Genomic DNA, 26,564 nt, shown 5'->3' on the forward strand with positions numbered 1-26,564 from the left:
TGCAATGGACTATAAAGGCCAAATCATTCTATTTATCACCATGAATAGGGCTCTACTAATGTGCCTCCCATTGCTAATATTATAGAGTTATACAGCAACAATCTCATGATAGCCTAGTCAAAATAGAAAATAGTTGAAATTGACTACTTGTTGAAATGCTGAAAATCAGCCATTTAATTTTTAAATAAAAAAAAATCGACCCTGTGCAGTAGCTCATACCTGTAATCTCAACACTTTGGGAGGCTGAAGTGGGTGGATCATGAGGTCAAGAGATTGAGATGATCCTTGCTAACATGGGGAAACCGCGTCTCTACTAAAAAAAAAAAAAAAATTACCCAGGCTTGGTGGCGGGTGCCTGTAGTCCCAGCTACTTGGGAGGCCGAGGCGGAAGAATGGTGTCAACTTGGGAGGTGGTGCTTGCAGTGAGCCAAGACTGCATCACTGCACTCCAGCCTGGATGACAGAGCAAGAATTCACCTCAAAAAAAAAAAAAAAAAAAAAGCACCTTCCATAATACCAATTTATCTTACAAAGACAAATAATTTCCTTAAATATGTGTATGTTCCCTATTTTTCTAAATGTTTTCTTCAGTTTTGTCTTTTGTACTGAGATCCTGGAATGAATTTCACTGCTCCTTAGTAGCTGAATTCCATCTACCCTTTTACCTTTGTTCCCTATGAAAGACTTTAGCTCTTTTCATATATTTAAAAGTTGTTTAAAATTTAATGTGTCTCATGTGAGACAATTTTTCTAGTTTCAGAAGGTCAAAAGGTTGCATAAGAATATTTAGAACAATTTAAAATGCAAACACAAACCACTGCAACTTCTGATGATGTCCTGAGATATGAACACCAATATTAGTGTGCAATAGACATTCCAAGCAAATAAACACATAAAATACTAAGGATTTACTTTTCTTTGAGTTATTAGGGTACAGGATGCGACAGAAAGAAAAAGAAAGAAGAGAGAATCTACTTGATTACTGTTTCAACAGGGTATCCATTTATGGTCTTTGCAAAGTGTAAATGTAAAGTATATGTAAAGTAAATCAAGTTCCTTTCAATAATAGAATACCTTTATTCCTTGCAAACTCTCTGCAAATATTTTTCTCTCATTGATTTAAACTATTAATAGATAAGTCAAATTAATAAATTTATAAATAAACATTTCTCATGATTTTTCCAAAAATGTCTTTGGCACCTCAGATGAGACCAATATGTTCTGAAATACATTTTCATCTCAACTTTTGCCTGTATTAAGATGTGAATTTACAATGACTTGAGGAAATTTTTTCTTAACAGGCTTTTTCCAAATATAAGAGATTCAGCAGCAACAAACTTCTCATCTGGAACTTTGGATAGAGAGACTACAGTGGCACAATATTCTAAGAACTCAGAAGAAAATAATTGTAAACCCACAATTTTATGAATGGCCATAATTGCTATGTGGAGGAAAAATTAAATGTATTTGAATATTTAAATTTGTATTACATTTATAGTTTTTGTACAAATGATGGTAACTAAAAAAAGATAATAATTTAATCAGAAGATAACAAGCTAAGGGAATAAGTATATTAAAACCAATAATTTACATGATAAAATGGAAATAACTCTCTGGAAGTAAAAATCAATCTATGTCAGTAATTAAATGTCATTTTATCAATAATTAAACATGGAATATATAATAATGTTTTGTGGTACTAAATGTCTCAAAATGGAGTAATTTCTGTCTTGGCTTAGAGTGAAAGTGCTGACACTCTGAGTAATAAGCACATGTATGGAGGGATGAGGTGATAACACCTGCTGTGACCAGCCACCACAGGCACCTGACAGAAAAGTGCAGCCAAAAGGCAGCTAAAGATGATGACTATGAACAGAGGCCCTCTTCAGAGGGCCATAAAAACCACAAAGAAACTGAAGATGGTCATGATGCCTGCAGAGGCTCTGCCGCTGACAACTGTGAGGAGAGAATTCTGGCTCTGAAGCCTCTTCTCTATGACAGCAGCCACTGGAAGCTCTGCTATGGTGTTCACAGGGAAAACAGATCTGCCAGTGGGTCAGTCAGCATGCTGGTCTCCAGAAGGACTCCCTGCTGTTCATACTCCTTTTCTCTTATCTTTGTCTGCATGTGTTGGGTATATTTCTACGATTTTGTGTGTGTGAAAGGCACGCAACAAATGAATAAACCTTGAATTTCAAGCATTTAATTGGCTATTGAGTCATTATGAAACCACCAAAACCCTTGCTTCCCCATTTTAAAGTTAGCACAACTAGGCTAATTAGAACCTGACACTAGAACATGGCAGTAAAAAGAAGATGACCATCAATCAATGATGCTTATGAAAGACTAAACTAAAGCATAATGACAGAGAAATTTGAAAATACAGGAATGCAAGGACAAAAGCTATGCAAATTCTACCAGAAAGAATATGAAAATATATAAATATTAAGAAAACATAATTAAAAAGGCACATTAGGGATAAAAAATTTGGCCCCAAAATAAATATACAAACCATACACATAGTTTTCTAAAAATTAAGATAGTGTACATATATATCAATACTGCACTCTTAATCTACAAAGGAAGCATTTAAAGAAATGCAAGTAAGGTGTACAATATTATAAACATGGACTAAGATTTTAATATGCCTCTTTGGGGAATTGGCAGATTGAACAATAGTTCCTACTGTTTAGGTTCTTAGTGATGATGACCTGATTTAATATTAGTCTAGCAGTTATCACAGATCCTGGTAGGAAAGCAATTTTATTTATAATATAAAGACAAAATAAAACTATATGTGTAAAAATACTATTGAAAATCATGTTTCAGGGTATATTAAATGCAAATCAATGAGATGACTTCGTTTTACCACTGTTACTAATTAACATTTAATAACATCAAGTTTTGATGACTTGGAGGAAATAAGAGCTCATACATTGCTGATATAAAAATAAATTACTGGCTCCCTGGAGCAAGAATAGCTCCAGCCTCCAGCTCCCAGTGCGAGCAACACAGAAGATGGGTGATTTCTGCATTTTCAATTGAGATACTGGGTTCATCTCACTGGGGAGTGACGGACAATTGGTGCTGGTCAGCTGGTGCAGCCCAACCAGTGAGAGCTGAAGCAGGGTGAGGCATCACCTCACCTGGGTAGCACAAGGGTGAAGGGAATCCCTTTTCCTAGCCAAGGGAAACTGAGACACAACATCTGGAAAATCGGGTAACTCCCACCCTAATACTGTGCTTTACCAAGGGTCTTAGCAAATGGCACACCGGGTGATTGTATCCCACACCTGGCCCAGAGGGTCCCACACCCACAGCACCTCCCTCGTTGCTAGCACAGCAGTCTGAAATCTAACTGCATGGCAGCAGCGAGGCTGGGGAAGGGGCACCCACCATTGCTGAGGCTTAAGTACGTAAACAAAGCCTCTGGGAAGCTTAAACTGGGTAGAGCCCAGCACAGCTCAAGGAGGCCTGCCTGTCTCTGTAGACTCCACCTCTGGGGACAGGGCATAGCTAAACAAAAAGCAGCAGAAACCTCTGCAGATGTAAATGGCCCTGTCTGACAGCTTTGAAGAGAGCAGTGGGTCTCCCATCAAGAAGGTTGATATCTGAGAATGGACAGACTGCATGCTCAAGTGGATCAGGGACCTACTTGAGTAACCTAACTGAGTGATATCCCCCACTAGGTGCAGACCAACACCTCACACCCCACACTGCTGGGCACACCTCTGAGACGAAGTTTCCAGAGCAAGAATCAGACAGCAACACTCGCTGTTCAGCAATATTCTATCTTCTGCAGCCTCCGCTGCTGATACCCAGGCAAACAGGGTCTGGAGTGGACCTCAAGCAAACTCCAACAGACCTGCAGCTGAGGGTCCTGACTGTTAGAAGGAAAACTAACAAACAGAAAAGACACCACACCAAAACCCCATCAGTATGTCACCATCATCAAAGACCAAAGACAGATAAAACCACAAAGATGGGGAAAAACCAGGGCAGAAAACCTGGAAATTCAAAAAATAAGAGCGCATCTCCCCCTCCAAAGGAATGCAGCTCATCGCCAGCAACGGATCAAAGCTGGAGGGAGAATGACTTTGATGGGTTGAGAGAAGAAGGCTTCAGTTGATCAAACTTCTCAGAGCTAAAGGAGGAACTATGTAACCAGCACAAAGAAACTACAAACCTTGAAAAAGGAATGGAAGAATGGATAACTAGAATAATCAATGCAGAGAAGGCCATAAATGAACTGATAGAGATGAAAACCATGACACGAGAAATACGTGACAAATGCACAAGCTTCAGTAACCGACTCGATCAACTGGTAGAAAGAGTATCAGCGATGGAGGATCAAATGAATGAAATGAAGTGAGAAGAGAAGTCTAGAGAAAAAAGGGGAAAAAGAAATGAACAAAGCCTCCAAGAAATATGGGCTTATGTGAAAAGACCAAATCTATGCCTGATTGGAGTGCCTGAAAGTGAGGGAGAAAATGGAACCAAGTTGGAAAACACTTTTCAGGATATCATCCAGGAGAACTTCCACAACCTAGTAAGGCAGGCCAACATTCAAATTCAGGAAATACAGAGAATGCCACAAAGATACTCCTCGAGAAGAGCAACTCCAAGACACATAATTGTCAGATTCACCAAAGTTGAAATGAAGGAAAAAATGTTAAGGGCAGCCAGAGAGAAAGGTCGGGTTACCCACAAAGGGAAGCCCATCAGACTAACAGCGGATCTCTCGGCAGAAACTCTCCAAGCCAGAAGACGGTGGGGGCCAACATTCAACATTCTTAAAGAAAGAAATTTCAACCCAGAATTTCATACATAGCCAAACTAAGTTTCATAACTGAAGGAGAAATAAAATCCTTTACAGACAAGCAAATGCTTAGAGATTTTGTCACCACCAGGCCTGCCCTACAAGAGATCCTGAAGGAAGCACTAAACATGGAAAGGAAAAACAGGTACCAGCCATTGCAAAAACATGCCAAAATGTAAAGTCCATCGATGCTAGGAAGAAACTGCATCAACTAACGAGCAAAATAACCAGCTAATATCATAATGACAGGATCAATTTCACACATAGCAATATTAACCTTAAATGTAAATGGACTAAATGCTCCAATTAAAAGACACAGACTGGCAAATTGGATAAAGAGTCAAGACCCATCAGTCTGCTGTATTCAGGAGACCCATCTCACATGTAGAGACACACATAGGCTCAAAATAAAGGGATGGAGGAAGATCTACCAAGCAAATGGAAAACAAAAAAAGCAGGGGTTGCAATCCTAATCTCTGATAAAGCAGACTTTAAACCATCAAAGATCAAAAGAGACAAAGAAGGCCATTACATAATGGTAAAGGCATCAATTCATCAGGAAGAACTAACTGTCCTAAATATATATGCACCCAATACAGGAGCACCCAGATTCATTAAGCAAGTCCTTAGAGACTTACAAAGAGACTTAGACTCCCATACAATAATTACGGGAGACTTTAACACCCCACTGTCAACATTAGACAGATCAACGAGGCAGAAAGTTAACAAAGATATCCAGGAATTGAACTCAACTCTGCACCAAGCAGACCTAGTAGACATCTACAGTACTCTCCACCCCAAATCAACAGAATATACATTCTTCTCAGCACCACATTGCACTTATTCCAAAATTGACTACACAGTTGGAAGTAAAGCACTCCTCAGCAAATGTAAAAGAAGAGAAATTATAACAAACTGTCTCTCAGACCACAGTGCAATCAAACTAGAACTCAGGACTAAGAAACTCACAAAAGTGTTGGGAAATGTGTTGCTCTCCAGAGGTCACACAGTACAGCAGAAAGAAACCATGGGGAGTAGAAGATTGTGGGCTTTTAAAAACAGAAATTGGGAAATCCACCTAATTGGGAATTTACACACACTAGTTACAAAAGAATCTCTCTACCTAAGCTGATTGATGAAAGTCCTCCCGTGTATGAAGCCAGTATGTAAATTCTAGGAGAGATGAATATTTTTTCAAAGGTGCAGATACCAACACAAAATGTCAGTGAACAGAAGAAATGGGAAAATACGGTCCAAACAAAGATTAAAATAAACCTTGAGGAACTAACGTTATAGAAATGGAGGTATATGGATTATGTGACAAATAATTCAAAATGGAGTGATATTGGCAAGATGACTGACTAGAGGTGCCTATCACCCCCTGGCACATGCACAAAGACCAAAACAATAAATAAACAATCACATTTTGACTAGAGTATCTGAAGGAGAACACTGGAATACACTAGGGATTGGTAAAAGTTGTATAGAACATGGACGTTTGGGGCTGCTGCATAGAAGAGGGAAGAATATATCCAACCTTTGCCATTCAATCTCCTCAGGTGGGATCAGAAACAAGAGAGACTCTTCTTGGGGGAAAAGATAAGTAGGAGGCCCACAAGAGACCCCATGGAAGCTGTAGGCACCTATAGTCATTGCTACTAGAGAACACTTTAGTCATCGCAGGCCTTGGGCCTAGTCTAGAAAGCTTCCAGGAGTTCTTTGGCTGCATTACTCCAGAGAAAGCACCCACATTGTGCCTCCTCCCCCACAGGATCCCAGCTGCTGCTATATGACTCCATCTTGCAATGAAAGCCACTGCTAGAGTGTGTACTTTCCTGTGGACCAGTAGCCACTGCATCTCCCAATTGCTGAGCTCTGCTGTGACTATACTACACTCATATAGTTTCATCCCATCTCCCACCAAGCAGCTACAGTTCTTTACCCCTGGGAATAAACTGACTAGGAAGCACTCTCTTTCCCATCCCAATGACTGCAGTGCCACAACACTGGCTACTCAAAACGTTAGGCCCAGTAGATCAGCAATGACCACAGCATCTCAGCCCATATAGTGTCCTGCCTCCCAAGGAACAGACAGTGCTGCCTAGCCAGGAGGTCATGCCCAACCCAAGAACACAGCCCCTGTGCACCTGCCTCCAGCAGGGAGGCTGTGCCTGACCTGGAAGAGTAGCTGGCACACACCCTTGGCATGTGGAGCAACCTCGTGCTCCTAGCTCCAGTGGGGAGGCCATGCCTGACCCAGCAGAAAAGCTACACTAAAACCTGCAGTCTTGGTCACTAAGGCACTCACAGGCATTGCTGACATTGACTGCAAATTAACATACTACAGAGGGATTACACTACTGTGTCCACCCAGAACCAAAGCCAATGACCCTACTCAATTAACATATCTGTGTTCTGTAAATATATTTGTTTACCCAGAAAATCTATCCTTCAAAACTGAAGAAGAAATAAAGTCATCTTTGCCAGACAAGCAAAAGCTGAGAGAATTCAGCACCACTGGATCAGCCTTGCAAGAAATGCTTAAAAAAGTGCTTCACCCAGAACAATAAAGATGTTAATTACTGCAATACAACCAGATAATCAGCATAGAACTCCCTGGTAGAGCTAAACTCATAATTAAGTTCAGAATATTCCATTACAGTAATGGTGGTATATAATCTTTCGAATCGTTAGTATGAAGGTTGAAAGTCAAAATATCCAATAATAGCTATTTCAGTTTTCATCTATTCTTGTGTAAATTTCAGGCTACTTCATTCCCTGAAAACTACAGGTATTAATAAAAGTTATAATTTTGTTTATTACCCAGCTTTTTTGTGTTCTTGCTTTTGGAGTGACACTTCAAACTTTCTGGAAGAAACAAGAAGCCCTTAACATTGTATTGAGATGAGTGGTAATTTTAAGTTTTGGTGATGTTCTATTCATCATTTTTTTCTTTTATTTATTATTTATTTTTTAGAGACAGGGGCTCACTATGTTGCCTAAGCTGGTTTCAAACTCCTGGCTGGGCTCAAGCAATCCTCCACCTTGGTCTCCCAAAGTGCTGGGATTACAAGCATGAGCCACTGCATCTGGCTCCTTCATAATTATATCCTTATGTAATTGATCTACAAAAATTTTTGAAGATTATGTAAACTCTCCTCCTTTAATTAAAGCAAGATTTCCCATCTCTGACTTCGCAAGAGTGAAAAGAAATGTTCTAATTGCCTTATGCAAGTGAAGATAATAACAGCCTGTCACTTATCATTTGCAAGATTCAGACAGCCAAGTATAAAGGAGTCCCTGGAGAACCCCCAACCAGCCTGAGAACTGGCAGTAGCGCACACTGGGGTGGAGCCTCAGGAAGTTATCCCCGTTTGCAGGTGGGAGGAGCCTGGCCTCTCCTGTTCCAGGATGGTAACCTGAGATTTAATCTGTGAGGCAGAAAGCCTACTAGGAGGGCTCTCACTTTGCTGGGAGTCCCTGTTTCCCTTTTCTTCCTTTTCACCCAATAAACCCTGCTTTTCTCACCCTTCAAAGTGTCTGCAAGCCTAATCTTTCATGGTCATATGACAAGAACCGGGCTTTTAGCTGAACCAAGAAGAAAGTCCTACTACAAGATGCAGCATGTTCTTTTACAACACAATGGTTGGCAGTACTACATTCATAGTAGAGATTAAGAACAGTCACAGAATATCAGAGCAAATAAGATGTTCTATTAGGATTCAGAATTTGTTTCCAATAAGCCAATTGAGAAAACTTCGTTCCTTGCCTCCCAGATTCCTGTCACTAAGGGAGTAAACTACCCCTCATATTGTCTTATGCCCAATTTCTGCCTCCAAAGAAAGAAGAAGTAAAAACTAAAAGGCAGAAATGAAATCCACAGGCAGACAGCCCAGCACCACACCCTGGGCCTGGTAGTTAACAATCAACCCCTGACCTAATCGGTTATGTTATCTGTAGATTACCACCATTGCATGGAAAAACACTGTGAAAATCCCTGTCCTGTTCTGTTCCATTGTAATTACCGGTGCATACAGCTCCCAGTCACGTACCACCTGCTTGCTCTATTGATCACAACCCTCTCATGTGGACCCCCTTAGAGTTGTAAGCCCTTAAGAGGGATGGGAATTACTTACTCGGGGAGCTCGGTTTTTGAGACTGAGTCTTGCTGATGCTCCCGGCTGAATAAAGCCCTTCCTTCTTCAACTTGGTGTCTGAGGGGTTTTGTCTTCAGCTCTTCCTGCTATATCACAATCCCTGAAAACCATTATGTATAGAGGGATACTTTTCAACCTGGGCTGCATAATGCAGTCATCTGGGAAAACTTTTATAAAAATCTAGTGGCATTCTCCCCTTCAAAGTAGTTCTGAAATATCCCACAGATTAGTTTGGTTGTTTTTTGTTTCCTTGCTTTGTTTTGCTTTTGGTTTATTTTTTCAGACAGGGTCTTTCTCTGTCATCCAGGCTGGAGCACACTGGCACGATCATGACTCACTGCAGCCTCAACCTCCTGGACTCAAGCAATCCTCCCACCTCAGCCTCCCAAGTAATTAGGACCACAGGTGCATGCCACCACAGTCTGCTGTTATTATTTTCTTTTTTGTAGAGACAAAGGTCTTACTATATTGCCCAGGCTGGTCTCAAACTCCCGGGCTCAAGTGATCCTCCTGCCTTGGCCTCACCAAGTTTTGGGATTACAGGCTTGAGCCACTACACATAGTCCTGATGACTTTCAAATATGTAGGTTGGGTGGAGAATGTGATATAGAGACGTTCAAAAAGTACAGAGTGGATGTGTTGAGGAAAAAGGGTTATAGGTAATAACAATTTCAGAGTAAAAGTAATCATACTATGTTAAAAACATTTTAATCAGGGTTACCTACACTCCAATAATTTATCTGGATTAATGCCTCTTGAGCTACATAGACACTTCTAGTTTTGTTTTGGGATATCTTACTAAAATATGTTTTAGTCACAGTAAACATGACTCTGACAGTGGATATTCTTTGTAATCTCTCTCCAGAGTCTCTTCACTTGTCTTAGCACCCGTTTTGGTTGGCTGTATGTATTGGACGCTAAGTTAGATTCACTCACAAGCTCCTAAGCCCAACTAGGGCTTCACTGGAAATAATTTTAGAAAAGAAGGATACTAGACTCAGGAACTCAGATGAGTGGTTAGATTTAGGGATTTTGACTACACTGAAACTTCATTCTATTGACATGGTCAGATCTCAGGTGTGTCATTTTTCGGGAGTTTTCTCAAGATTTCTCAGTATTCGTTCTCATATTTGGGAGACCAGGTCCTCCTACGAAGTTCTCAGACTGACTTCTGAGAGGCTTCACCTAAGGATACAATTCCCAATATCATTTCTGCTTTGCATATAAAGCGTAATTATAGAGGAAGGAATCTGTTAAAGGAAGTTTAATGACATTCTTTCCATAACATAAGCAATTAGAAGAAATGGCAGAGTTTTATCATAGACTCCAGAGAGTCTTCTAAGAGCATATCAGGGTGTACAGACAGACCAGGGATCAGTTCTCTAAGCACTTTTTCATATTATAGAATAATTCACTTCTCTACCTAAGTTGCTTGGTTAACCTGCCTGTTTTCTTAAAGGGAATGGCAGCAAAAAGCTTAAAAGCAAGAGGTCAGTTTCTTTGTTCTAAGCGCATCAAAGAAAGAAAGAAGGAAGCTGAGATATTGTGTTGTACACCCTGAGAGTTGTGACTTCAGTGTGTAGCGTGTATTGGGACAACCAAAGGGAAGAGGGGGTCAAAGATAATACATAAGCTTTAGACATATCAAACAAAGTGCCTCTTAAATATAACCTACACAGGATTCCATAGGTACCTTCAAATCAGCCTCAAAAAACAAACAAACTTACACATTTACAGTCACCACATTATTTTGCCCTTATTTATTTATTTATTTTGAGACATAGTCTTGCCCTGTCGCCCAGGCTGGAGTGCAGTGGCATGATCTCGGCTCACTGCAACCTCCGTCTCCCAGGTTCAAGCGATTCTACTGCTTCAGATTCCTGAGTAGCTGGGATTACAGGTGCGTGCCACCACGCCCAGCGAATTTTTGTATTTTTAGTAGAGACGGAGTTTCACCGTGTTGGTCAGGCTGGTCAGAACTCCTGACCTCATGATCCGCCCACCTCGGCCTCCCAAAGTTCTGGGATTACAGGCGTGAGCCACTGTGCCTGGCCTATTTCCCTCACTTTTAAAAAGTTGCCCTTCTCTGAAGCCGTAGCTCAAATAATAGTCTCTCCCTTTGCCTGGTCAGTCAAATGCCGAAATCTGGGAGACGTACTGCAACTCGTCATTTCCTTCAACTCCATCATTCTATCAGTTCTACTTCCTAAATAGATTCCCAATCAGTTGTACATCATCTGCTTTGCTACTATTTTAGTTTAAGCTCTCATTGTACTCTTTGCAGGTTATACAGACACACACACAAACACATGAGAATATTTCATATATATGGGAATTGTTCAGCCATTGTGGAAAGCAGTGTGGTGATTTCTCAGAGAATTTAAAGCAAAATTACCATTCAACCCAGCAATACCATTATTAGGTATACACACCCAAAGGAGCATAAATCATTCTACCATAAAGAAACATGTACGTGGATGTTCATCGCAGCACTATTCACAATAGCAAATACATGGAATCAACCTAAATGCCCATTAATGGTTGACTAGATAAAGAAAATGTAGTACATATACACCATGGAATGCTACACAGCCATAAAGAAGAACAAGATCACGCCCTTTGCATCAACATGGATGGAGCTGGAGGCCTTTATCCTAAGTGAACTAACACAGGAACAGAAAAACAAATACTGCATGTTCTCACTTATGAGTGGGAGCTAAACAATGCGAACACATGAGAAAGAAGGGAACAACAATGGAGCCTATTTGAGGGTGGTGGTTGGGAGGAGGGAGAGGACTGAAAACTTTCTGTTGAGTACTATGCTTATTAGCTGGGTGACAAAATAATCTATAAACCAAACCCCCATGATATGCAGTTTACCCTTATAACAAACGTGCACATGGACCGCTGAACCTAAAAGTTAAAACAATTCAAAAAATAAAAATAACAATACAACAAAAATAATACAAATAAAATTAATAAAGTATAGCAACTATTTACATAACATTTTACATTGTTTTGGGTATTATGAGTAATTTAGAGATGATTTATCATGTACGGGCAGATGTGCAAAGGTTCTACGCAAATATTATGCTATTTTATAGAAGGGATTTGAGTGTCCTCAAATTTTGACAACCTTATGGATCCTGGAACAATTCACCTGAGCATACAAAGGGATGACTGTACATATATACGTGGGTTATCATTTGTACATATATATGTATTGTATATATATACACACAGGAATATGCACATAAACCTAAGCATGTGAACATATAATTCCATAAACATAGATCCATAAACATGTGTAAGCATTTGTAAATATATGAGACATGTACATGTTTATATATGTACTTATGTATATTGCTATATGTTATATATACTTATGCATTTATATTACCTATATTATCTATAAATAGATACTTTCATATATGAGACTTAAGTAATAATATATACACTTAAGTATATGTCATATATAGTTCTTAAAATTACACTCTTCATAATTTAATCTTTGTTTCCCTCTTCAGCTCACCTCTAACCCTTCACTTCCATCCTAACTCCCATTCCAGCTGCAGTAAACTTCTTGAAAATTTCTGAGTTCCCCATCTTCTCTTCTGTGTCTTTCAAGGTGTTGCTTCCTCAACTTGGGAAGACTATTTGAATCCTTTTCTTAACTGGGCTAATGGGTAATTTTATTTCATGACCCCTCTCAGCCATTATCAGCTCCTTAAAGCCTTCCTTGAATGCTTCATTTAGTGTCTTTTATTTGTGTTTCCACAGCTCCCATTCTTTGCTCTCCAGGTACAGGTATAACATTCAAAATAAATTTATTATAGCTCTTTTGTTCAGTGCCAATTACATGAAATATATACATCAGATTCTGTCTTGCTTTCCTTCAGTGTGGCATGTCATGTCAGTAGGTGCATACTGCCAGGTGTAATCTGAAGTTGACAAAGAGTTCTGCCCACAGGTTGAAGCAGCCAGTCCCCTGGGAATTTCCCTTGGCCTGGAACATAAGAATCAGGCTGGCATAATCAAATGCCCAGTGTCTGATGGTAGAGGAAGGGTGTTTGGTAGGTAGTTTGCTTGATCCCCATCTGACTCTGGCATATCTTGCCCTGGCTACAGGAAAACTGCTGAAGCATGGTTGAAATTCATGTGACTCGACTGGAACTCATTCTATAGGGACAACAGAGAGTGGACTCTGGATCACCTGACTCAAGTAACTGAGGAGATTTAGTAAGATATAGGGACACAGTTCTCTCTTCATTGATGGTCTTCATTTCTATTCCTCCCTCTCCTTTGTGCCTTCTGGGAGGAGCCCCATTCTACATTTCCAGGGACTTGACGGACCTGTATTTGGAGACTAATGAGATTTGAGATTTTCAAAGAATGAGATGCATTGAGAACTCTTAGTCACCTTCATGGAAAAACCTTCTCAATGTTTCTTTGTGGATTAGTGGGAACTCACTCTGTACCATTATGTTCCAGCAAATGTTGGGCTCATAGGGCTTATTCCTCAGTCACACGGTAGTAAGACTAGTCCCCATTGCATAGCATTCTTTGTGACCAGAATACCTCTTATCTAGTGTAGCTAGCTGAGATTAACAAAAATAAAGGGAAAGAGAAATACCTCATTATGAGAGAGTTGAGTTTAAAAATCATAAATCTATGAAATTGTTGGCTTTCAAAAGATGACATAAAAAGACTCATGGCAAGTATTTTAGTCAGCTATTCTCAAATGATAAAGTAGTTATCTCAGAAACACTTTGATTTTGTTTCAAATACAAACACAGTAGAAAAGGGATGGATAGTTTCAGAAAAACACTGTATAGTTTCAGAAAAATCAGTGTGATCATAACAAGTTAAAGACATGCTTATCTTCTTTTGTGATCTGATTCACTTTTCTGACAAGCTGAATATGTCAGGAATTCAACTGACACATTAACTTTCATAATTCTTTGATAGTATATTTGCCTTTTTGTTTAACATTTGAAAATTTTTGTGGTAAAATACACAGAACATAAAAGTTACAGTTTTTAACATTTTGAATATACCATTCTGTAGCATTCACATTGCTGTGCAGCCATTACTACCATTCATCTCCAAACTTTTTCATCATCCCACTCTGAAATTCTGTGCCTGTCAAACACTAACTTATCATTATTTGAATAGCTTCTAAAACCCACATATGGAATGAGAAACATGTACCCAATCAGATCAAGAGTCTCATTTGAGAGACTAAAATCTGTGGGTTCTCTATAGCAATATTTCAAGACTGCATTTTCTATAACAACCTCACTCCTCCCAACATCCATATTGGGCTTTCATTCCAATTTTGCTACAAATTACCTTTGGATATGTGTATAGGCAAAGAAGATATCCCGCACAGTCCACCACCTTTGTCTCTTAGCAAGAGTCTTGCCCACACTCTAGTCTTGTCCTTCAGTGAAAAGTTTGAATTCTTACCAAATGGGAGCCCCAGTCCTGTAAGCTACCATATCCTGATGGTTAATATTAATTTTGTCATATTTTACACCTGAAACCTAGACTGTCACCACCATTGTTATTCATGTTATCTCTGGTAAAATGAATAAAAAGTCATAGTTAATAAACATAAAGCATAGCTGTTATCAACACAGTTGGTCACAAAACACTAAATGGGCTAATTGTAGCTGCCTTTTTCTACCACTCATACTGTGTTCTGCATGTCTTCAACCAGCAACTCAGCTAGATGAGGTTCTTAACCTGATGGAGTTCTTTAAATCTTTATTTCTGTGGACTTCAGCCTTTGACTGTCCTGACTGATTGGGTTGCTTCAGTTGTCTATAAGCCAGGACTATTGGTCAAGGTACTATTTGACTTCTAGATCGATTTCCCCAGCTCTCCAGTTACCCACATTTCTGGCTCTTGGTTCAGTGATGTGAGAAGTTCAAAATGGCTAGAGGGCAGTCTCAGCTTCTAACTCATCAGATTACTAACTGTATTCCATGGTGGAAACATTTCACTGTGAGATCCTGGAACCTCCAACCACACTGAGGTTGAAGATATAAGAAGGGAAGCAAAAATTTTCAAGTAAGTAATAAAGCCACATAGTGAGAGTGTTACCTCCCAGGTGACATTTTCCAGCCCCGTGCATTCTGCCACAGGAGAAATGGCACAATTTTTTAACCATTAATTTAAGGCATATTTGACATGTCGTAGGGCTAGTGTCCTACCTAAGCATATATGAGTTTCTATCAAGTCAGGTGTATCTGGGTCACAGGCATGTAGTAAGACTAAAGATTTTCCTGATCTTGAGCCCATTGCTGTGCTTCCTTTGCTGTAAAACGATTCTCTTGGTGAGAGGCAATGTCGTATAGGATACCATGGGGTGAAAATGGCATTGAGTATGTGTATGGTTGATTGTACATGAAAAAGCACTGCTGGCAGATCCAATGATAGAGTAAGTATCAATCCCTTCAAGAATAATTAACATCTCTTTTATTATGGACGTGACCATCTAACCTGCTAGTTCTCTGAAAATTAAAAGCTGAATACTCAGCAGAGGTGATAGCCAAATCATCCCAATTGCAAGAAAATCTATGCTTTTGATCCCATGTGTGGCTTCTCCATGTGTTCTTGCCCAATAGCTTCAAGTCCAGACTGTCCTCCAATTCCTTGAATTTAGCTTAAGAAACTTTGTGAGGGGGAGCATTTAGTTGTTGCTCCAACTCTGCCATCTTTAAAATCAGACACTGGACTCAGTCCTCTGCTGCATGTCTTATGGCTAGGGAGAAGATGAGGGACTCCTCTAAAGCTGCAGTGGAGACCTCTGGGTTCTCCAAACATGTTCTCAATTGTATATTCATAGCTTTTAATTTCCCCTTTTCTTTAAGTCCATCTTTAGGGAAGTCTGAAGAAAGTAGAGGACTCCACGGTCTTTACAATTACTACTTTTGCTATAACAATCAAGTCAATTTCTTTTCTTCTCTGTGCCTTCTTCCTTACTTGCAGTTAGTTAATCCTGTACCACGAATACTGACACATTGAGTACGTTTGGTACCATGGTATGCTACACATTGCCCTTGCTCATTTCCCTCCAGCAAAAAGGTTAGCTGTGCCCTCCTCAAATACATGAGACTATCATGCATTCATGAATATCAGAATCATATTTTAAGTCTTTCTTTCTGGGACACACTTTCAATACTGATTCCTATATCAGCCATGGCTCTAGTGAAGAAACAGATGTCATGCTTAAATTTTTAAAACATTCGAATAAAAGATTGTTTACAAATGTGTGAGCAAGGTATAGGGAAACCCTGAGGAGTAGTGCATATCCTGAAGCTAAAATAAAATCCTGAGGAGAGCGCATATCCTGGTTGTCACCACCCACAAACCTATAGGAGCAGTGGCAGGAAGTAGTAACTAAAACCTGAAGAAGGTGAGGCTTTTTTGTTTTAATGGAAAGTATGACCTTTGGGTGGGCATACAGCTCACCATAGCAATCCAGCAAGAGGGAGCTAAGAAAATAAATACTCCCACCTTGCTTTCTTTCATTCCTGCAATCTCCTGCTTGTTATTCACGCTTGCAAATTTTACCAGAAGCCGGGGGGGGGGGGGGGTGGGGGGGGCGGGGGGACTGATCATTGTAATCCTTACAGCACAGCGTTCTGGTAAACAGAATAGGGCAGAGAAGAATCGAGATTAGATCTGGTGGAGTAAGCATGAGCTATACAGCACATATCTAGACACACAGCAGGATATCATAATTTATTTTGAGATTAGGAAATATAGTTCCTATACTTGATGACTTAAAAATCTAATGGTGCAGTCACGTACCTCAGCAATTATGAATGAGTTTGTGTGTACAAAATTCAATATGATAAAAACAATTGCATAGAAACCTAAAATTTGACCCATCCAAAGCTCAAACACATTTCTTCCCAAGATTCTTGTCATGACTAATGACACACCCAGTTACACATACCAGAAACCCAGGAATCATGTGAAAATACATCTCCACCATATCTTACATTCTTTCATGGTGGCGGTTACACAATTGTTGTATCTCATAGCAAGATCTCGCATTCCTTCTCTAACATCACCCACGTGAGCTGGAATATTTATGGCAGCTTGCCAGCGGCATTTCTGTCTCTGTCCTCTGTCTAGCTTACAGAATGACATTTCAAATGTGTAAATCTGGATAGAGTTGGCCATGATTTTACATTTTTTTAGTAATTGCCAAAGATAACATTTATTGAGAATTTGTTATGATTTACTTTTTTGTCTAAACATTTTATATTAATTTAATATTATGGCATATATACTCTTACTAACTGCTTTTCTGATAGTTAACAGAGGCACAGAGTGGTTACATAGATAATCAAGGTCACACAACTCTTAAGTAGTAGAGCAATGATTGAGTCTGGTTTCAAAGCCTTGGCTTTTTATCACTCTTAAACACTAAACTACAATATACTAAAACTGTTGAGAAAATTAATACTTTATAGTCCTTAAGTTATTTATGGTAAACTTCATATTATAGTACTTATTGGGCACCATTATGACCACTTTCCATATAATATCTTTATCAATTCCAATAATAAATAGAATGAGGAAGAAATTAGTATCCCTTATTTACAGCTGAAAAAATAGTCACAGAGTTCTAGTAACATGCCTAAGTTCATACGACTAAACAGTAAAGACAAAATTTATTTTTAGCAGGATCTTGCTTTTTTTTTTTTTTTTTTGAGACGGAGTCTCGCTCTGTTGCCCGGGCTGGAGTGCAGTGGCCCGATCTCAGCTCACTACAAGCTCCGCCTCCCGGGTTTACGCCATTCTCCTGCCTCAGCCTCCCGAGTAGCTGGGACTACAGGCGCCTGCCACCTCGCCCGGCTAGTTTTTTGTATTTTTTAGTAGAGACGGGGTTTCACCATGTTAGCCAGGATGGTCTCGATCTCCTGACCTCGTGATCCGCCCGCCTCGGCCTCCCAAAGTGCTGGGATTACAGGCTTGAGCCACCGCGCCCGGCCTAGGATCTTGCTTTTAACCACTGTGCATACTGCCTCCGATCATAGAGGAAAAACATTAAATTCATTACCCTAGCACATGAAGCCCTTCTCTGCCTCACTCCTTAATCTTACTAGACACACACATTCCTCAATTCTCCTTGTCCAGTAAGGTTTCTGCATATTGATCTGGTGTATGTTTTTATTCCCTTTACACTGTACGAAATGACCACCTCATCCTTCAAAAGGTAGACACCACCTCACTAGTAAAGCCTCATTTTGTGGACTTTCTCCCTGCCATGATACTGCAAAGTGCATTGCTCTCCAGGGTTACAAGAGCTGCCCACATTCATAGTGTGGCATTTTCACATTATTGTTACCATCCAAGTGTCTGTCCACTTCTCTATAACCCTGATATCTATCAAATCTCTTTTTTGAAGGATAAATAATGATCACACTTGTCTGCAAAATTAAAAACATTATAGAACTGATGAAAAATCTTCATGTTAGAATGAAATATACAATTTTATTTCTCCCTTTGTTCTAAATGGCCAAATAGAGCCATACATCTATCTCTAATTGTGAGTTCTTCAGAATAAGAAAATTCAGTGGAATTGCAACAACTAAAGAAAAGAAAGGCATAGTCTCTTGTGAAGTGGCCACTTGATTCATCCCACCAAAATAATAAAGTTAAATCTGTCTTCAAACTTTTCTTTGAACCTAAATGTAACTAAATGTGGCAGGTGTGTAGGCTCCTAAGGCTTTGGAGAACAGGGCCTATTCCCTAGACCTGCTGCCACTTTCTCTGAAGAAGCAGGTCATCTGATGAAGTTTACAACACCAGAAGACAAATGACATCTAGCTTGGGAGGAAGAAATCCTTCAATGGGAAAGAAGCCTCTGGCTGGATGTGGTAATTTTTATCATATTTTATTATGACATTCATTATATGAATATTCTTACAAGTAGGGTTGCCAGATTTAGAAAATAAAAATTACATGATGCTAAATAGTGTACAAGAAATATTGACACTAAAATATGCATTGCTTATCTGAAATTCAGCTGGAGGTTCTACATTTTATCTGGCAACTCTCTCTGACAGTTACTCACTGCAGAGAGATGTGGAGATACATGATATCTGTGACATATTACTCCTGTTCTCACTGTTTCTGAACTTGCCTCTTTTCTTATCACAGGTGTAATAGAAACTGCAGGACGATCTTCTTTCAGATATTTAATTGTTACGAATCTCCTTCAGCTGATAGCACCAAGTTCAGGTATGACTCTTAACCATATGGGCCTTTGCAATTTCAAGTGTGCCAGAAAAAACAAGGATCAAACAAAAGGGACCAGCTCTTTTGAGCATAGTTCCTTAGGTTTAATTCATAGTTATGTAATGAGGACATGTACTGTAGGACTCATCTTATGGTTATGCATAAAGAAAGAGTAATATTCTCTCTGGCCATGAAAATAAATATTTCTAATATGCCTTCTTTTTCAAAGTTAATATTTCTGATGTTAAACAGACATTTTATTTCTGATTAACTTTTGAATTAGAAATGGATTTGAAATGTATGTAATAACTTTAACAGTGTCAATTGGGTTTATTATCATTGTGTTTCTCTTTGGAACTATTGCTGCATCTTGTTATGCTAATACATTTTATAATATTAAAGTACCATTTTGTTCTACTTGATTGGACTAGCAGCAAATTTTTATGTGATTTTAAATTCTACTTACTAATATGAAGAATTCTTACATAAATTTCAAAGTTGTATTTTTTGTGCTCTATTTTACAGGTCTGCATGTTAATGTATACCAGCTTTGTCAAATAATTTAGGAAGCTTACTCTTTTTTTATTCTCTTCAAAAAAGTATATAACTGAAAATCTGTTATGATTTTATTTTTAAAAGTTGTTTTAAACGAACTAGTCTGTAATCTACTTAAGAGACAATTCTATATTTTTTTTAAGAAACTTGAGGTAACAGAAATATATTTACTATAATTATACTTCAGAATACAGTTACTAATATTTCATACCCGCTCTACCCCAAATCCCAAATATAGAACTTTGGCAACAATTTGTGTCACCTACTTTTTAAAGGTTACCTGATTATTGATGTAGTGTAATTTCCAATATTTTAAGTCAATTCTATTCATTTATCTTTGTCCATAAAACAGACTCCCTCATCAGGACAATAGTTTCGAATAGTTGTCTATTATTAACTGTTCTCTTATATTTCATTATCTTTTGTGTTATTTACCCCATTTCTTTTTAACATTGTTTGTAGGTATTTTTTACATTTTATTTTAATTTGGAAACCAGGGCTGTCACCTAGAGGTCTTTATTAAATGCATGGTATCAATTTCTAGCTTATTTCTGTTCCAAAATTTCTGAGTTAATGTCCTCCTCTGAGTTTCTAATGTGATGCTCCAATCCCACATTAGTTGAGAAGTACAGTTTTTCTTCAACTTTTAAGCTCAGGGGTACATGTGTGGTATGTACAGGTTTGTTACGTAGATTAAACATATGCCAGCCGGGTGCGGTGGCTCACGCCTGTTATCCCAGCACTTTGGGAGGCCGAGGTGGGCAGATCACGAGGTCGAGAGACTGAGACCATCCTGGCCAACATGGTGAAACCCATCTCTACTAAAAATACAAAAATTAGCTGGATGTGGTGGCCGTGCCTGTAGTCTCAGCTATGTGGGAGGCTGAGGCAGGAGAATCACTTTAACCCGGGGGGCAGAGGTTGCAGTAAGCCAAGATCGCACCACTGCACTCCAGCCTGGCGAGAGTGCAAGACTTCATCTCAAAAACAAACAACAACAACAACAACAACAACAAAATGTGCCATTGTGGTTTGCTACACAGATCATCCCACCACCTAGAAGTTAAGCCCAGCATCCATTAGCTATTGTTCCTGATGTTCGCCCTCCTCCAATCCCCCACCCTCTGACAGGCCCCATTGTGTGTTGTTCCCCTCCACGTGTTCTCATCATTCAGCTCTCACTTATACATGAGAACATGTGGTGATTCGTTTTCTGTTCCTGCATTAGTCTCCTGAGGATAATTGCTTCCAACTTTATCCATGTCCCTGCAAAGGATATGCAAACCTCTTCCTTTTTATGGCTGCATAGTATTTCATGGTAACACATTATCTTTATCTAGCCTGTCATTGATTAACATTTGGGTTGATTCCCTGTTTTTCCTATTGTGAACAGTGCTGCAATGAATATACACATGCATGCATTTTCATAATATAATTATTTATAGTCCTTTGGGTTTATACCAAGTAATGGGATTGCTGGGTTAAATGGTATTTCTGGCTCTGGGTCTTTGAGGAATTACCACACTATCTTCCACAATGGTTGAATTAATTTACACTCCCACAAACAGTGTAAGGCTCCCCAGAAGGCTTAAATAGCTGGACTTTCCAGCACAAGTCGCTGCAATTCTGGCAAAGTGGGAGGTTAGATCACTTTATATACCCCTAGGGAACGGGCTGAATCCAGGGGCTGAGCAGCAATGATCTGTGGGTTCAGCTTCCATCACACCTCACAGGATAAGACCCACTGGCTTGGAACTCCAGCCAGCTACTAGTAGCAGTGTTACATCTCCCTGAGGTAGAACTCCCAATATCATTAAAATGGCAATATTGCCGAAAGTAATTTACAGATTCAGTGCTATTCCTATTAAACTACCATTGACATTCTTCACAGAACTAGCAAAAACAATTTTAAAATTCATATGACTCAAAAAAGAGCCTGAATAGCCAAGGCAACTCTAAGCAAAAAGAACAATGCTAGAGGCATCATGCTACCCAATATCAAAATATACTATAGCACTACAATAACCAAAAAAGCATAGTACTGGTACAAAAACAGAGAACTCAGAAATGAGGCCATCTAATCTTCAACAAAGCTGAAAAAAAAAACAAACAATGGATTTCCTCTTCAATAAATGGTGCTGGGATAACTGGGTAGCCATTTACAGAAGACTGAAACTGGGACTCTTTTTTATACCACATACAAAAATTACTCAAGATGGATTAAAGACTTAAATGTAAAATCCAAAACTATGAAAATCCTGGAAGACAATCCAAGCAATACCAATCTGGACATAGGAATAGACAAAGGTTATATGATAAAGAGACAAAGGGCAATTTCAACAAAAGCAAAAATTGGGATATAATTAAACTAAAGAGCTTCTGCACAGTAAAGGAAACTGTCAACAGAGTGAACAGACAACCTACAGAATGGGAGAAAATTTTTGCAAACTATGCATCTGACAAAGGTCTAATATCCATTATCTATATGAGACTTAAACAAGTTTAAAAGAAAAACAAATTATTACACAGTGGGCAAAGGACTCTAACAGACGCTTTGCAAAAAAAGACATACATGTGACCAACAATCATGAAAAATGCTCAACATCGCTTATCATTAGAGCAATTCAAACCACAATGAGATATCATCTTACATTAGTCAGAATACAATTATTGAAAAGTCAAAAAATAACAGGTGCTGGCAAAGTTGCAAAGAAAAAGAAACACATACTGTTGGCAGGAGTGTAAATTATTTCAACCATTGTGGAAAGCAGTGTAGTAATTTCTCAAAGAGCTAAAATAAGAACTACCATTTGATCCAGCAATTCCTTTACTGGATATATACCCAGAGGAATATAAATTATTCTACCATGAAGACACATGTATGCAAATGTTCACTGCAGCACCATTCACAATAGCAAAGAGATATAATCAACCTAAATGCTCATCAATGACAGATGGGATAATAAAAATGTGGTATGCATACACCATGGAATACTATGCAGTCATTAAAAAATCATGTCTTTTGCAGGTACATTGATGGAGCTGAAGTCTACTATCTTTAGCAAACAAATGTAGGAGCTAAATTATGAGAGCTCATGAAACACATACTGGGGCTTACTTAAGAATGGAGGGTGGAAGGAGGGAGAGGAACAGAACAATAAATCTTGGGTACTAGGCTTAGTACCTGGGTAATGAAATAATCTGTCCAACAAACCCCCATGACACGAGTTTGCCTATGTAGCAAACCTGCACATGTACCCCTGAATGTAAAATAAAAGTTGAAAAAAAACATACATAGGAATAAAATTATGTAAGGAGATGAAAAATCTGTACACTGAAAACTATAACACATTGATGAAACAAGTTATAGAAGACACAAATAAATGGAAGGATATCACATGTTCATGAATTGGAGGATTTAATGTTGTGAAAATATCTATACTACCCAAAGTGATTTACAGGTTTAGTGAAATCCTTATCAAAATTCCAATGGTGTTTTTTACAAAAATAAAAAAAAAAAAACCTAAAATTTGTATGGAACCACAAGACAGTGAACAGCTAAAGCAAGCTTGAGCAAGAAGTACAAAGCTGGCATCATTAAACTTTCTGATTTCAAACTACGTTACAAAGCTATAGTAATCAAAACAGCATCATGCTGTCATAAAAGCAGACATGCAGACCAATAGAACAATATACAAAGTCCCAAAATAAATCTATACATATATTGTGAAATAATTTTTGATACAGACATCAAGAACACACAATAGAGGAAAGATAGACTCTTCAGTAAATGGTCCTGGGAAAGCTGACTATCCATATATGAAAAATGAAGTTGGACACTTCTCTTCTTACATCATCCACAAAAGTCAATTCAAAGTGGATTAAACACTTAAAGGTAAGACCTGAAACTGTGGCATTCCTAAAAGAAAACATAAGGAAAAGTCTTATTGACAGTAGTCTTAACAATGATTTTTTTTTTTTTTTTTTTTGGATTTGGCACCAAAAGTACAAGTAACAATAACAAACAAGTAGGTCTACATCAAAGTAAAAATCTGCACAGCAAAAGAAACAATCAATAAAACAACAATCAATCAACCTATAAAATGGGATTAAATATTTGTAAAACATTGCTTAAGTGCTTTTGAATATTTTTCTTACCTTAATACATCATTTATTATTCTAGAAATATATGTATAACAGCTGATATTATATCAGTCTTATAATATATATTATATACATAAAATCAATATGTGAATTAGTTTATGGACTATAATTGTTTCAAGCTTATAAAATAAATGAATAATTTGTGTACCTTTATAATCTTATAAAAATCCTTTTCAATTACCCTTTTTAATTTAATGAAACATTCTTATAATAAAATTAGTCCTATATGAAAGCCAAGCATTTCCAGAGATAATACACCAATAAGTGAACATTTCTGTGACTTCCAAAAACCATGGGAATCTGCTGAACTCAGCACTTTATTCTCCACAATTTATTTAACTCTGTCATTCAGAGAATTTCATTAGTGTGCTCTTAGTTCTGATTCAATCATTTAGATCTCACATAGGAACTTTTCAAATTACCAAGAAGTTAGAAGCAAGATTGCTTAGAAACAAGCCATATTTGCAATAACTCTATTCCTTATAATCACCATATGTTCCTCCTAGTTTATTCTCTCTTATATTTTAAACCCAAAGGATTAACTCTCAAAATTCCAATTCAAATCTAACCTTCTCCGGAAATCCTTCCCCAAGGTGTTAGTTTCACACCAAACTTATTCTTCCCTGAAGTTTTGATTAAATTCTAATATCGTATTATATTAAAGTCTCAAGTAGACATTTATACATTGCCTTGGATTAACTTTGCACTGAGTTAGAAAAGTACATTATGCCTAAATATGTTGCTTTTCTCTATGTTTTATACTAGACTATATATATAGTGATCACAAAATTACAAATTAAGACACAAGTATTAAGACAGCACTACATAATTACCAGAATGGTTAAATTGAAAACATTGACTTCCATTACAATAATATAATAATCTTTTTTATATCAATGGTAATTACGATTTCTATATAATTACAGATATTAACAAAATATACAGCCGCTATTTTCCAGGTGTTTATTTTTCCATTCTTTTAAACGAAAACTGCTTTTAATCATTATGTTTTTTATATATTCTTAAGTTTTGTGGGTACATAGTAGATGTATATATTTATGGGTTACATGAAATACTTTTATACAGGCATACTATGAATAATAATCACATTTGGGTAAATGAGGTATCCATTGCCTCAAATATTTATAATTTCTTTGTGTTACAATAAAATTATACCTAATTATACTCCTTTGATTACTTTTAAATGTGCAATAAATTATTGTTGACCAGCTACCCAGCTGTGCTATCAAACACTAGATCTTACTCATTCTGACTATATTTTCATAACCATTAGCCATCCTCATGTTATCTCCCCTTCCTGGCTAATCTCCCTAGACTCCGGTAATCGTCATTCTACTCTCTATCGCCACGAGTTCAATTGTTTTGCTATTTTTAGCTCCTACAGATAAGTGAGAACATTGGAAATTTGTCTTTCTGTGCCTGACTTATTTCACTTAACATAATGACCTCCAGTTCTACCAATGTTGTTTCAAACGACAGAATCTCTTTGTTTTTACGGCTGAATAGTGCTCCCTTGTGTGTATGTGCCACATTTTCATTATCCATTTCTCTGTTGATGGTCACTTAGGCTGCTTCCAAATTTATCTACTATTGTGAACAGTACTGCAATAGAAATGAGAGTCCAGATATCTTTTCGATATAATGATATCTTTTCTTTGAGGTATATACCTAGCAGTGGAATTCCTGGATCATACAGTAGTAATTCTATTTTCACTTAATTGAGGAACCTCCACACTGTTCTCCATAGTGATTGTACTCATTTACATTTCCATCAACAGTGTATGAGAATTTCTTTTTCTCCACATCCTTGCCAATGGTCTTTTGGATAAAGGCCATTTTAACTGGAGTGAGATTATATCTCGTTGTAGTTTTCATTTGCATTTCTCTGATGAGCTGATGCTGAGCATCTCTTTATATAGCTTTTTGCCATTTGGATGTCTTCTTTTGAGAAATGGCTATTTAGATTTTATTCATTTTTAAATCAGATTATTAGATTTTTTTTCTTACTGAGTTGTTAGAATTTTGGAGAAGTTCCCCAATGTTTCTTGTAGTAATTTCATAGTTTGAAGTAAGTCTTCAGTCCATTTTATTTTATTTTTATATATTTTGAGAGATAGGACTCTAATTTCATTCTTCTCCATATGGATATCCAGTTTTCTCAGCACCATTTATTAAGGATACTGTCCTTTCCCCAATGTATCATCTTGGCAACTTCAACAAAAATGAGTTTGCTGTAGATGTATGGATTTGTTTCTGGGTTCTCTATTCTGTTTTCTCTGTCTATGTGTCTGTCTCTATGCCAGTATCGTGCTGTTTTGGTTACTGTAGCTTTGTAGTATAATTTGAAGTCAGGTAATGTGATGCCTCCAGTTTTTTGCCTCTTTGCTCAGGATGGCTTTGGTTATTCTGGGTGTTTTATAGTTTCATATAAATTTTAGGATTGCTTTTTCTACTTCTGTGAAAAAAATGTCATTGGTATTTTGATAGAAATTACATTCAATCTGCAGATTGTATTGGGTAGTATGGACATTATAACAATATTCACTCTTCCAAACCATAAACATGAAATATCTTTCCATTTTTTG

General features: G+C 37.9%; 1 protein-coding gene across 2 annotated transcripts in view; it reads left to right on the forward strand.

Moving 5' to 3' along the window:
• The window catches only part of LOC111523263 (selection and upkeep of intraepithelial T-cells protein 1), a 192,060-nt gene that overhangs the window by 45,909 nt on the left and 119,587 nt on the right, over positions 1-26,564 (forward strand). Inside the window, exon 7 of one of the 2 annotated variants that reach the window (XM_023187725.1) lies at positions 1,302-2,129. The exons of the other annotated variant lie outside the window; for it this stretch is intronic. Within the exon in view, the coding sequence (XP_023043493.1) occupies positions 1,302-1,318 (17 nt within the window). The 3' untranslated portion in view covers positions 1,319-2,129. Of the gene's footprint in view, positions 1-1,301; positions 2,130-26,564 lie in introns of those variants that run through there. 2 annotated transcript variants of the gene reach the window in all.

The sequence above is a fragment of the Piliocolobus tephrosceles genome, chromosome 1, assembly GCF_002776525.5.
Source record: "Piliocolobus tephrosceles isolate RC106 chromosome 1, ASM277652v3, whole genome shotgun sequence".
NCBI lineage: Eukaryota > Metazoa > Chordata > Mammalia > Primates > Cercopithecidae > Piliocolobus > Piliocolobus tephrosceles.